The 12,696-nt window shown below is 42.4% G+C and overlaps 1 protein-coding gene across 3 annotated transcripts in view; it reads right to left on the bottom strand.

Annotated features, from left to right (window-relative positions):
* SYT8 (synaptotagmin 8) overlaps positions 1-12,696 on the bottom strand; it is a 226,787-nt gene that overhangs the window by 22,159 nt on the left and 191,932 nt on the right. For all 3 annotated transcript variants that reach the window (XM_069223164.1, XM_069223163.1, XM_069223162.1), the window contains one exon: positions 8,000-8,167. In XM_069223164.1, the coding sequence (XP_069079265.1) occupies positions 8,000-8,167 (168 nt within the window). The remainder of the gene's footprint in view (positions 1-7,999; positions 8,168-12,696) is intronic.

The raw sequence follows: 12,696 nt of genomic DNA, 5'->3' as shown, positions 1-12,696 counted from the left end.
ATGGTTACTTTGATGTGTTATTATGATAATCAAGCCTGTCCTAATAAATGGCCTTTTACACTAAAACAAGGGTGTCGGATTCTATGTCCCCATATGGGCCCGCGAAGAACTGGATGCAGTACAGTCTTTTCGCTGGAGCTCTCAGGCCAGATGGAGACAGCCAGGACAGGGATAGGCTGGGGGGTGGGCGTGGGCAGTCTTTAGGGAAGGGATATAAGGGGGTGGGGGCTAGCAGGTCACGCTGCGAGGAAGTTAGCCACCTGCCCGCCCTGCAGGTAAGAAGTTGAGAAGGATGGGTCAGGTGTGAGGCAGTAGGTCGGGGATGGGGGTGGATGTTCATGCCAGTTTTAGGGCAGGTTGCTGGGTGCGGGCAGTAGATGGGGTAGGGTGGAGAGTCAGATGCGGGCTTGTCCACCCTTCCAGGGGGAAAAAGAAGCAGGTGAAGGATGACAGACTGGGGGAGGCCCGAGTCAGGCAGGGGATATGAAGAAAAGGGGGATATGTGGGAATGGAAGTGGTAATTGGGTGAGCGAAGGATAAGTGGTGGATTGAAGTGAGGATGTAAGAAGGGGAGTTACAAGGTTAAAGATAAAGTTGACATTTAAGTTATGATTACTTTGATGTGTTATTATGATAAGCAAGCCTGTCCTAATAAATGGCCTTTTACACTAAAACAAGGGTGTCGGAGTCTGTGTCCCGAGGAGCTGCGCATGCTGATGAGGGAACAGGGGCGTAGCTTGGTTAGTATGATTGGGGCATAATTAGCTTCAGATTTCACGGCAATCTTGCGGCACATGATGTTAAAATTGATTATACAACAAGCAAGGCGCATGAATGGGCTTCAGAGGCAGTGGAAAGGGAGAGGAATGCAGACTGGTAGGTGTACTCAGAGAAAACACATTCTTATGTGAAATAACCAACATTTTTCAAGTATTTTCAAACAGACAGAGGGAGAGAGTGTGTGTGTGATTTTGTCTCTGTTTGTAAAAATTCCAGGCGAAATCCGACAGACACCTGACCATACCTAACTAAAAGCACCTGAACCCAACTATTTATCACAAAATACATTTATTAGGGGGCTGCAACACCTCACGAAACACTCTCCCTTCCCCCCCCCACCCCCCCCCCCCCCGAAGCTACGCCACTGTGGGGGAAGGAGATAGGTAAGGGATGAACATTAGGAGATTTGGCAAGGACTATACTCCACCTAGACTAAACCCATTTGAAGCGGGTAACAGGATTGTGGGGGGAAAACTGTAGCAGGAGTCTATTACATACCTGTTGTGAAATGTCTTGCCCTACCTGTGTTGAAATTAGAATACCGATTTTGTTAAATAAAAAGAGACGTTTCCGGGCTTTAGCCACCTTCGCAGATACATGGAAAAAACATCGGCCACATTAATCTTCATACCTCAAGGGAAACTGCCATGATCAACTAGACAAATGATGACCTTTCACGCATTGTGAGCTTCCCCGTAGTGTGCAAAACTTGTCAAATCAGTGCTTAATTTGTGTTTACTGTTTCCGTTTCCGGAGCTGAGCACCTCCACTTATTTTTGTGGGCAGTCATTTATTCTTCTGCCTCAAGCATTTGCTGCGAGCAAAAGACACATATGGGAAAGACGGAGGAAGGGAATAACTAAAAAACGCCACAAAGGGAGAAAGTATCAAGCTGCAAGAGTGAGCTGAAGGGGCAGGGAGTGGCTTTAAATGGGTCAAAGAGGCCCGTGATGGCTTCAGGATTGCGCCGCCTCAGTATAGCATGTCCTTACATTTAATTGCAGCAGCCGTGTGTTTAGGACAGGAACTTTGGGAACCGGCACGTTTTTATTTACAAATTAAGCATTGTGTCAAATGGTTCTAATTTTTTCATAACTGTGTCCTATCTATTAACCTACTTCATGAACTATCAGTTTAAACACAAAGATATTCTTCATAGCTTCAGGTCATCATTTCTAAATGGAAATTCTTTCTTTCCGTGGTTCATTGCCTGCACTAGGGTGAAGAGTGAACCGAAGATGGTGTAACCTCTGGTGTAAAACAGAAGACGGCAACCTACCCCAAAAGGGTGTGCCGATTGAAGCATGCTCCGTGAACAGCATTATTCAGTCTCTGACTATATCCAAACACAGTGCATCCTTTGTGCATGCGCTACAAGGGTACGCTTGTGCCTGTTCAGGGAGAGCACTGTTTACGCCCCCCGACAGCAGGAGGAATAGAGCAGCAGCCAGGCAAGTCTGTAGCCCCTGTCATACAGCACTGTGAGTCACTGGTGTTTCCAGGCCAGGAATGATGGGGTCCAGAGATGCAGACTCCATAATTCCCGGCACGGAGATACTTGAATTGCGAGATGCAGAATTTCGCTCAGGGTGATAACTCTGGTTGTAAAACCACAGCTCCTAATGAGGACCTTAGTGATGACGCTTTCCACCAACTGCATAATGAATCATCTCCCTCTCAATAAGGTCAAGCACAGAAACCAGTGCATCACATTCCTGTTTTAAACAGCTCAAGTAAGTGAGGTCAGGCAGTACTGTCACAGAGGAAAACCCATGGAAAATCACTTCTGAATGGCGATGAGACTCACCCAGCCATTCTGGAGCCAGTCTAAATGTCGCTAACTCGGAGAACACTCATCCTTGTTCGCCATGCCATACGTTTTTTTTCAGAATGACATGCGAGGACCCCAGGTTAATCCTCAGCCTGGAGTAGAAAAATTAACAGCTGTCTCCTGGATGATAAGTACATGGGTTCTAGGTCTGTGCCTGGGGTGTACACTTTCCCCGCACAGGGCATTCCAGTAACCACTAGAAGAGGGGGGGTTGTAATTCAGTATCCTTTCCACACATCACCTGGGAAATTGACAGCTCCAAGGCTTGAACCCACTCAGAAATTTGGAAAAGTACTACACAGTGCTTAGAACGTTCCTCAGGGTTGGCGCCCCAGCATGGTGACCCAGATTGCCTACATTATAAACTTCATCCTTCTGGATTGCAAGGATCTGTGTTACCCACAACTATAGAGCTACTCTAACTACAGGAGTGGCATCAATAACCAGGACTTCCCCAAACGAGCACCATCAGCAACTCAGGATGGGCCGGTCTAGGAGAAAGCAGTCTCATGTTTGGTAACCGTGGTGCCTTTCGCAATCCCTGGATTTACCCTCCTAGGCTAGGCCTTCCATGGGAGTAAATCCGAAAAGATTTGAAGCAACTCCAAAAAGGCTTCCTTGATTTTTAGTGTCTCCATCTCTTTTGAGCCCCTTCTACATACCATTCTCCACAGCCATCCATCCACCTGACCTATGACACACACCTGCACTGTAAATACTGTGAGCCAGGCCCTGCCCATGCAGTTCTTGAACCTACACTACCTAATGAAAGGGAGCCCTTCAGTCATCCCTTGCCTGCTTACCTTCTTGTCAACTCAGCACTGCCCCAAAGGGAATAGCTGGAGAATGCACACTGAGTGCAGTTCCCATCCTAACAGTAACATCCACCCTTGTAACCTAGTCACAGTACTCATCTGCACTGTAATGAAAGGGCGCCCTACAAATCTTAGGGAAAGATGCTCAGCCCTGGGATCTAATCAAGGATGTTCTGAACATAGAGAAAAAAACATACATTGCAAGGTTTATATTTCACAAACTTGTGCCTAATTGTACCGTCAAGAATTGTGTGAAAGAAATATAGGATTACATGAAAATTCTTAACACTTAAGAATTGTGTGATTCAGTGAGCCTGGACCCAACACGAACATTACATTCTGTGCTAATTAGTGAGACCGTTTTAAATCTCTGGGTTAAGCGCCCAGGCAGTTTATTAAGAACATCACTGCGTGCTGAGACTAAACAGATTACAATAACCTCACATAGTGTTTTGACACAATACTGCCTCTTCCCCTCAAACAAACGTTAACAAAGCCAAACGGGCTGGCATTAATGTGCTACACATGTAAACACGGGTATTCACAAAGTATGTTTACGTGCTTTGCAGATACAAAGAGGGAAATTGTACTACTACTTTGTGCATTGGGTTTGTCACAAGAGAACAACCCAGTACAAAGTGTTGTGTTGGAATTTACTTTCCAATGCAAATCCTGATTTGTGTTGGAAACGTACCTAAAGTAACACATATTAGCACCATGCACTTTTTCTTTTACTATTTTGCATCAACAGGGATTTCCATGTGTGGTACATTGGTGTTCCCAATCAACCACCACTGGGTTTTGATGTAAATCTCTATCTACTAACATTTGTGCCAAGGGGTTTGCAGCCAAGGTTACCCCTTCTCAAGGCAAGCGTAACAGTAGATCAAATTAAAAAAGTCTCCAAACATTTATAGCAGGACACATACAAAGAGAGAAAAGTGTTAAACCTTGCTGAAAGCATAGTATTTTATACTGGATAAGTACCCTCCCAGTACAAAACCATACTTGACAAAAATACACACTCATGCACATGGCAGCCTAAAGCGTGCCAGCACAGGGAGAGAGAAAAACAGTGCCATATCATAGTAGATATAGTGCTGTTTTTCACTCACCGTTTGACACAACGCAGTATATTTGGTTACTGCTCAGCGTGAAAAGTTAGTAAATTTCCTCTATGGTGGTTATCACATTAAAGTCTCCCCTATTGCCTTGGCCAGTGCTGTGAAAGGGGTAGCAAAGCAGGTTTGCTTGCTGTATAGCTGCTGTTTCCACCCAGACCTAAGAAACATCATTGCATGTTTTGGTTACAAGGAGGTGGGCAGTAAAATGACGACTCTGTAAAATGCCTGACGTCCTGATCCTGGTTAGCATGCAGGGTGGACAACATCTACGGAACAAAACAGATTTTCTGTGATCTATTAATGGTGTTTAATGTGGGACTGTAAGAAGGATATTCTTCTTCTGCAAAGTCTTTCCAAATGTTCACCCTTAACATGGTTTGCAAAGTTTTAAGAGTTAATTCACTGGGGCACAATTTTGTCTATTTTTAACAAGCTAAGCTAAAGAAATCTTTAATAATGTTTGACATATTATGCTTCTTTATATAACTTATCCAAATAACACAGGACGACCCTTTTCCAAGTGGAACCTGAATGATTTCAAATAGAACAATGGCTGCATTACTCAGGGCAGTGTACGTGGACAAAGTCTTTTAGATGTCCCATAGAAGACTGTGGTAGGCTAGCCGGCCTCACTAGAAAGGCCTCATCCCTTGCTGCTATTGCGGTCCTGCGTTTTAATACTTTCATATTACTTACCAGTTAGGTGGTAAACAGCACAGGATTAATACTGCTTTAGGTCTGTATTTAATCCTCCCGTTGCCTGTTATACCAGACATAGATCCTTCTGATCACTACTTTATCCTGAAATGTGTTAATCAACAAGAGTAATACATAGTGGAATCATTGTTTTGTTTGTATCGGCATATTTCCATTATGGCAAATTAAAGCAGAATGGCTTCTACATTCTGAGGATTTCTTCTATGCACAAAGGCATTACTGAGAAGTACATCTTCTGCATGATCATTTAGTTTAGCTTTGACCGTCCCTAATTTAATGTTCATTTTTTGTTAATGTGTGCAAGCATGATGGCATCACTATTTGTGTTGGGATTGCCTTTGACCTTCAGCTTACCTGTGACGTGTTTGTGTCTGTGACAAATTTCAGCTCATTGATTCTGGTGCTCCGGGGAAGAATGATGGTGGACAAATTAAAAGTACCAATCATTGGGAGGGGCAGCATGTTTGACAACACCAGTAGAGCTCAGACAAAAGCAATAAAAATGTCTGTTGTAGTCCATTTACATTAAAACAATATTTCTGTGTACAGTGTATAGATTAAATAAATAATTAAATGTTTGGTGTACTTTTCAGAAGTAAAATAGTCCCTTGCGTTTTCAGTAGAGGATGGAAGGATACAACAAAACAGTCAGTAGAAAGAAGAGAAGCCTAAAGGCTCCTGTTGGTTGACAATGTTTCAGGGCAATGGCAGAAGGTTCCTGAGCCAAAGAAGCCAGTGGTTGAAGGAAGCTGAACCAAAGCCCTTTTAGAATACAATATGACATGAGTATTGTAAGGGCAGTTACATGTCAAACCTCTCAAGTATTGAAAAAGTCAATAGTTATTGTTCTTTAAAAGGCAAGTGCCGACCTACTTTGCAGATGCCCTTTTTCGGTGGTAGTTAACACATATATACTTTGTTTTAATTTACAGTGCTAGAATGGCAATTAGTTGTGTTGACATCTCAAATTAAAACTTGGCAAAATCACCACCAATGCATCACAACTAAAGACGCACACATGCAGCAGCCACATTAAAATGGTAAAAAATATTTTTCATCATTCCAAGATGGCCGCTGTGAGAAACTGGGTTGTTGATTGACTGGGGTGTGAGCCCAGGTCAAGCGACAGCCACAACCCCTTGCAGGGTGATCCACAAAAAGTCACTAAATTAACCTGTGCTTAACTTGCTTTAAAGATGTAAATTCTCTGAGGCTCCGAGCCTGCCTGGACCCTTGTAGAGAAGTCCTTCTATTACATTTTGTATGATGAGGACAGCAAGCCAGGCGAGGCATCTAACAATGTACTAAGGATGGAGGGAATAGTGGAGTCTGAAGTACCTATGGCCCCACTCATTGGAGTAAAACCATCAGGAAGGCACATGTCCGTTGTCTCTAAATTCAACAAAGGCAAAAGAGCTGACAAGGATGAATGGACATATGTAGATACAAACACTGGTAAACATACTTTGGAACTAGTCGCTTGCCAAGTAGCTATGGGAGATTTTAAACTTACTGGTGAAGCTGGTGCAAAAGTCTCAAAAACAGTGGGGAAGATAGTCAAAAATGCATTGAATAGCTAGGTCCACAAGAGGAAGAAGAGCTTACCAGTAGATCATATAAAAAGTAGGCCTTTGCGGAGTATTAAGCATTGATTGTGACCAATAATTCATGAATACGAGGACGCTGCAAAACCACTTGAGACTTACTAATCTGCATTCCTGTAGTATGGAGGAAGATATGCAAAGGAGAATAGTTACAAATAATTGCCTGTGCATTCAAGTTGTTCTAGATGGCAGCTCCTGACTCAGAAGTACACAAGGTGCTAAGAGTGGTTGTAGTACACCTAAGTATACCAACACTCTTGGTTTTTGTCTTTTAGTGTTGTTGACCTTGTTAATATTGTTTTCTTGAGTATTGGGCTATTTTATAGTGTTTATATCTGAGGCATGCCATACAGATTCCACTCCTGTTTGGATGTATGTATCTAACCCTAGTTAAGGCAAATGTTTTTCAGCATCTAGGATAACCAGCAATTTGAGATGACCTGTTGCCTTCACAGGCTATATGTTGTGCTACATTACGTAATGCTATGGTGGATAACAAGTGACATTAACTTACCCAACTTTTGTCTCACCCATAGCAATATTTGAGTCACAGGTTATGTAGCATATTGGGTAGAATGAGATAGATTCTGTTATTTATTTGTTTCTTTATTAGATTTGAATAGAACCTTTTTGACTGCCTCACTCCTGGCTGGTGTTAGCATGTATTTCATGAAAGCTTCCTGGTACAACCTGTTTAGTTGTGGTGCCATCTGCATACCACACCATTAACAAAATTCTATGGTGGGACCACTGCCTCCTCAAAAGTGTGATTAACTTATATTTGTTCAATAATATTACCAATAGTATTTAAACTTGATGTTTATTCTGTCTTTACTTCCATGTTGACATGTGATCTTTGAGCTATGTTGAGCTGTAATATGCAATATTCAAGCCGGGTCTCACTCTGTTTTGCTAGCCAATCCAGATCCAGACCTATCAGCATCTAAAACCTCCCAATCCTCACAGTCAACCCTGCAATTTGATTGGCTTTATCCCTGAAGCATTCAAAGGCTCACACATCATTTTCACACGTTTTTGACCTGTCAGTGACACCTGCCTGTCCAGGAATTGGAAACTGAAATCACAATCAAGACACTCTGATTTTTTTCCTTATCACTACGGCCTTACCGAGAAGGTGAAGCTCTCATTGAAGACTGGGTTCAGCGTTTTCCGGTGATGCTTGGTCTCAAACTTTTTCTTTATGTCGGAGGTGAGGTAGACAATGGCATAGGGGTCAGACGTGCCAGAGCTGTCCATGGCCATTAGGTCCCTGGCCTCTTTCACTGACACAATAAGCTAGAACAAGATCAGAAAAGAGGGTCATTCATGATAGAACCCATATGAAAACGTGAGGCCAAGAACATTCTACAACACAAAGAAGGAGATAAACCACATATTAGATTTGACACAAATGAAGAAACTCTACCTTATTCCACATACATTATATCTAGTACATATTTTTCGTACCACGTATCGCCATGACTTAACTGTCAATGGCTCAGGCCCAGAAGGAGGAAGAGCTCATCCACACCTTATATGAGGTCCTACTCTTCAGTGCATGGACAAACAAGGTGCACCTTGCACAGTAGCTACAGAATTACGTGATTATGCAGTCCACCATGCTCATGACTATGCATAAAAGGAAGGGTCCAGTTCCGTGTTTGTGTTGAAATTAAACAAACTGGCACCAATATTGACAAATATGTTTTCTCCCTCTTCCCCCTTTCCACACAGAAGGAGAAAACATATTGGCCTTTGTTGCGTGTTCCCCAGCCTCGGTACCTGCCAATGACTACACCACACACAGAGCTGTAAATCACACATCTTTATTCCTCTGCATGCACCTGTGAATTCCAAAATTGTAAGCCATGCTTTCAGTACATTCTAGTCTAGTGATCACGTCACACTGATACCGAGTCCACTGGAAGCCACAAAGGTTCCATTCTAAATCATGCAAGGCACTACATCTCCCCATCTGTTAAATGAAACATTAAATGTTTTATAAAACCACTAGACATACAAATATATATATATATATATATATATATATATATATATATATATATATATATAAACATGTACAACTATATCTCTTCAACCCATCTTCTTGGCGCTCATCTGACCCCGATCTGGTTACCAGAAGCCATAAACTGGCATATTTAGTGTCAGGGATTGTTAAAGAAGGTAAAGGATCTACAACAGTCACTGAGTCTTCAGATTAAGCCTTTCTTTCACCATTTCAAATTGAAGATGGATGAAACACATGCCTGAAGTCCATTTCAAATTGAAGACGGATGAAACACATGCCTGAAGTTAGAAGACTCTCTGGAAATAGACTTCCCGGGGCGCTGGGCAGTCACCATGTTTCACTTGGTGAACACCACTTGGAAGAGCTCAGCATCATAAGGAGCGTCAGATTTTCTTTTGCGCATTTGCCGGGCGATCACCAAGTCTCCTTTTCTAAATGGGATGTCTTTAGCATGTCACCTCATGTCTGCATAAGCTTTATTTTTCTGTTTGTTAACCAAGTCCCTTGTACGAATCATGCTTTCACTTTTATCTTTCTGGCTGGTTCATTCAGGTAATTTGGTTGTAATTGCTCTCCCGAACATCAAAGTCACAGGACTTTCACCTGTGGTCAAGTGGGGTATTGAACGATAAGCTCTTAAAGTAGAACTCAAGACTGGTTTCAAATTAAGCTTCCCTAGAGTTGCAGGCTGTATTGCTTTCTTCTGTGTATTCATAAAGCGCTCAACAAGTCTACTGGCCTGTGGCCATAAAGGTGTTATCTTTTTTTTTTATGATCCAATTCTTCCGAAATTCTTTAAATTATTGACTGTTGAAGGGTGGACCATTGTCAGACATTACAATGGCTGGTATGCCCCATGTAGCAAAGACGTTTTTCAGTTAGTTGATTGTGAGTCCTGGATGAGAGATCTTCAACCAAAAGAAAATGTGAGTATTCATTTACAATGACCATAAGATGATGTCCATTATCATGTGGACCAAATAAAATTGATGGTTGTTCTCTCACATGCATGTTTAGGGAGTTCTGACATGTTCAGAGTATATTGAGTAACACTGGTTGACAGGCAACAGCATATGTGACATGCTTTGAGTTCCTCTTCAACTCTTTCTTCCAAGTATTGAAACCAAACTCATTCTTAAACAGCTATCTTTGTGGCAACAATACCACGATGTCCCACTTGAGCCAATTCAATCACTTTCTATTGCAGACTCTCCGGAATGAGAATTCTCAATCCTAACTGTATAATTCCTTCTTGCGCTATGTTAATTCATCTTTGACATTTTTGTACTTTTGATATTCACCATCATTACTGAGTGGTTGAGTGTGTTTGTTCCATGACTCATGTGTAATTATATATTTTAACTTCAGTAGGCCACTATCATGGCTCACGGCAGTGATAATCTGGGCTAATGATGCAGCAGCTGGTGTACTTGACTTGACAATGAAATTAAAGTAGGCCTCAGCCATCTTGGATGGAATACCCTAACCTTGTATAGGCACTCTCAAAAAGTAGTCAGCAGGATTCTGATCCTTTCCTGGACGATGCACAACTGTATTATCATACTCTTGTAATTGTAGTCCACATTGTTCAATGCAAGGGGGCCTCTTGGTTCTTGGATTGCCAAAGATGGTCAGCAAAGCTTGATGACCAGTTACCAGCATAAAAGGCTTTCCATACATGAATACATGAAATGTTCACAATCCCATACCACAGCCAAACTTTCTTTCTTAGGTTGTAAGCAAGCATGTTTTGTTTGGGTTAAACTTCTACTAGCATAGGCAATAATATGCCTTCAAGTATTTGGGTGTCCACTATGCTGTGCAATGATAGTGCCTAACCTGACCAGGATTGGGTCAACCACAACCTCGGGATGAAGCTTTGGATTGCAGTATGCTTTTCAGTAGAGTTTTCAATGGCATGTTTGAGTCTCCTGAAACTTTTCTCACATTCTTGTGAGCATTGAAAAGAGACTTTTTCTTTGCCAACAATCATAGTGGAGCACTAACAGTGGCAAAGGTATCTTGAACAGTCACTGGCCATGCCAAGAAAAGAATGTGCCATTGAAACATCTTTAGGGGATCAACATTTGACAGAGCTTGTACTTTTATAGGGTCAGTTGTCATACCCCCATCAGAAAAATAATTTCAGTTTTGTCTTGTTGAATTCACACTTGTCTGTATTCAAAGTCAAACCTGAATCACTGAGTAATTGACATACTTGTGTGACAGCTCTATTGTGCTCTTTCTGTGTATCTCCGAAAACTAATGGTCATCGCTATAATTGAATACACTCATAACAGGCTGCATGACATGTCCAATGATGTCTTGGAGCATTTCTGCAGTGGATGACACACACAAACTAAGGACCTGATTTAGATCTTGGCGGTATTACCATCAAGCCATGTTGACGTGGGGGCCCAAAAAGACCGACAAGGCGGCGGTCTTCTGCCCTCTGTATTTAGAAGTATTGTGGCAAAGTCAAAGACCGCCACAACTAAGTGTACTCCATCGCACCAGCTGCAAGCCTCATCTGCCGATGCGGACTCCAATGATGACGAGTAGGCCCTCCATCGCCGTCCTGACGGCAGCATCACAATAAGCCTATTTAGATCACACAGTTGTGCTGGCAGTGTTTCAGCAGCGGGCCCATGACAGGGAGAGTCTGTTGCGGGACCCGTGCAGTTTAGTACCGTGGCTCTAAGCATTGGTTGGATGCAAGTAGGCCACACCTGTTTTATATTGGCCAAGTGTGAACACCTGCAAAACACACTCCATTCCAAACCATGATCATTTGCCATTCCACTGCTGCAGACCAATCAGGCACCAGGAATTTCAAGCCAGGAGACAGGATTTTTTTTGTTTTGTGTTCCTCTGCCTTTGTGTTATTTTTTTGTTCAATTTGACCTAATTTCATTACTCTTATTTTTTGGTGCAACACAAATTTTGTTTTGCAAAAAATCACAACGGCAGGGAGGAGAAATCCCTGTTTTGCAGAGGGAGAGTTGGCCATAATGGTGGATGAAATAATTAGAGTAGAGCCACAATTGTTTGGAGCACAAGTACAAAATACTACCATTTCCCAGAAAAGGCAAATGTGGTCCAGAATATTGGACAGAGTGAGTGGTATATCTAACAATCTGCATAAACAGGAGGAGATTAGGAATAAGAAGAACAATCTGCGGGGGGAAGTCCATTCCCTGGCCTACATGCGTCACCTGGAGAGCCTGAGGACTAGTGGCGGTTTTCCCAGCCCCCTTTTACAACTATTTCCCTGGAAAGAGAAGGTCTTGCAGATCCTACATCCCGAAGGCTTGAAAGGAATCCGTGGTGGAGTGCAGCCTGGCAAGTTGCACTTAGCAAGGACTTCACAATCACAAATGGATTTATGTCCTTAATTTAGACATTTAGAATGGCTCACCACCCTTAGTAAAACCAATATAACTTAAGTTGACTACACAAAATAACTTCTTTCATGCAAATTATTAGCCTCATGGTTGAACCGCTCTCATTAACAATGTACAATATGTGTAGTAAGGTTGCGTGTTGGCTCCCGGGGATCTTCCCCTGGTCCTTTCTGTACTATCAGTGTACGTTGTTCTCCCAAAAATAGGCCATAAACTACATCCATTTGTACTGAAAGGTATATTATCTGCAAGTGGTATTCTCACCTATTGACCAGGTGCTGGGGCAGAGGAGGGTCACTGAAGTAAATCCATAAGAAAAATACCAATTCAAAAAGTAGAACACTTGTTTATTTGTTCAAGTCCTGAATAATGAAAGACCCCAGCCGCTCCTG

The sequence above is a fragment of the Pleurodeles waltl genome, chromosome 3_1, assembly GCF_031143425.1.
Source record: "Pleurodeles waltl isolate 20211129_DDA chromosome 3_1, aPleWal1.hap1.20221129, whole genome shotgun sequence".
NCBI lineage: Eukaryota > Metazoa > Chordata > Amphibia > Caudata > Salamandridae > Pleurodeles > Pleurodeles waltl.
The sequence above is the reverse complement of the archived record's forward strand: the minus strand, read 5'-3'. Positions and strand labels throughout refer to the sequence as shown.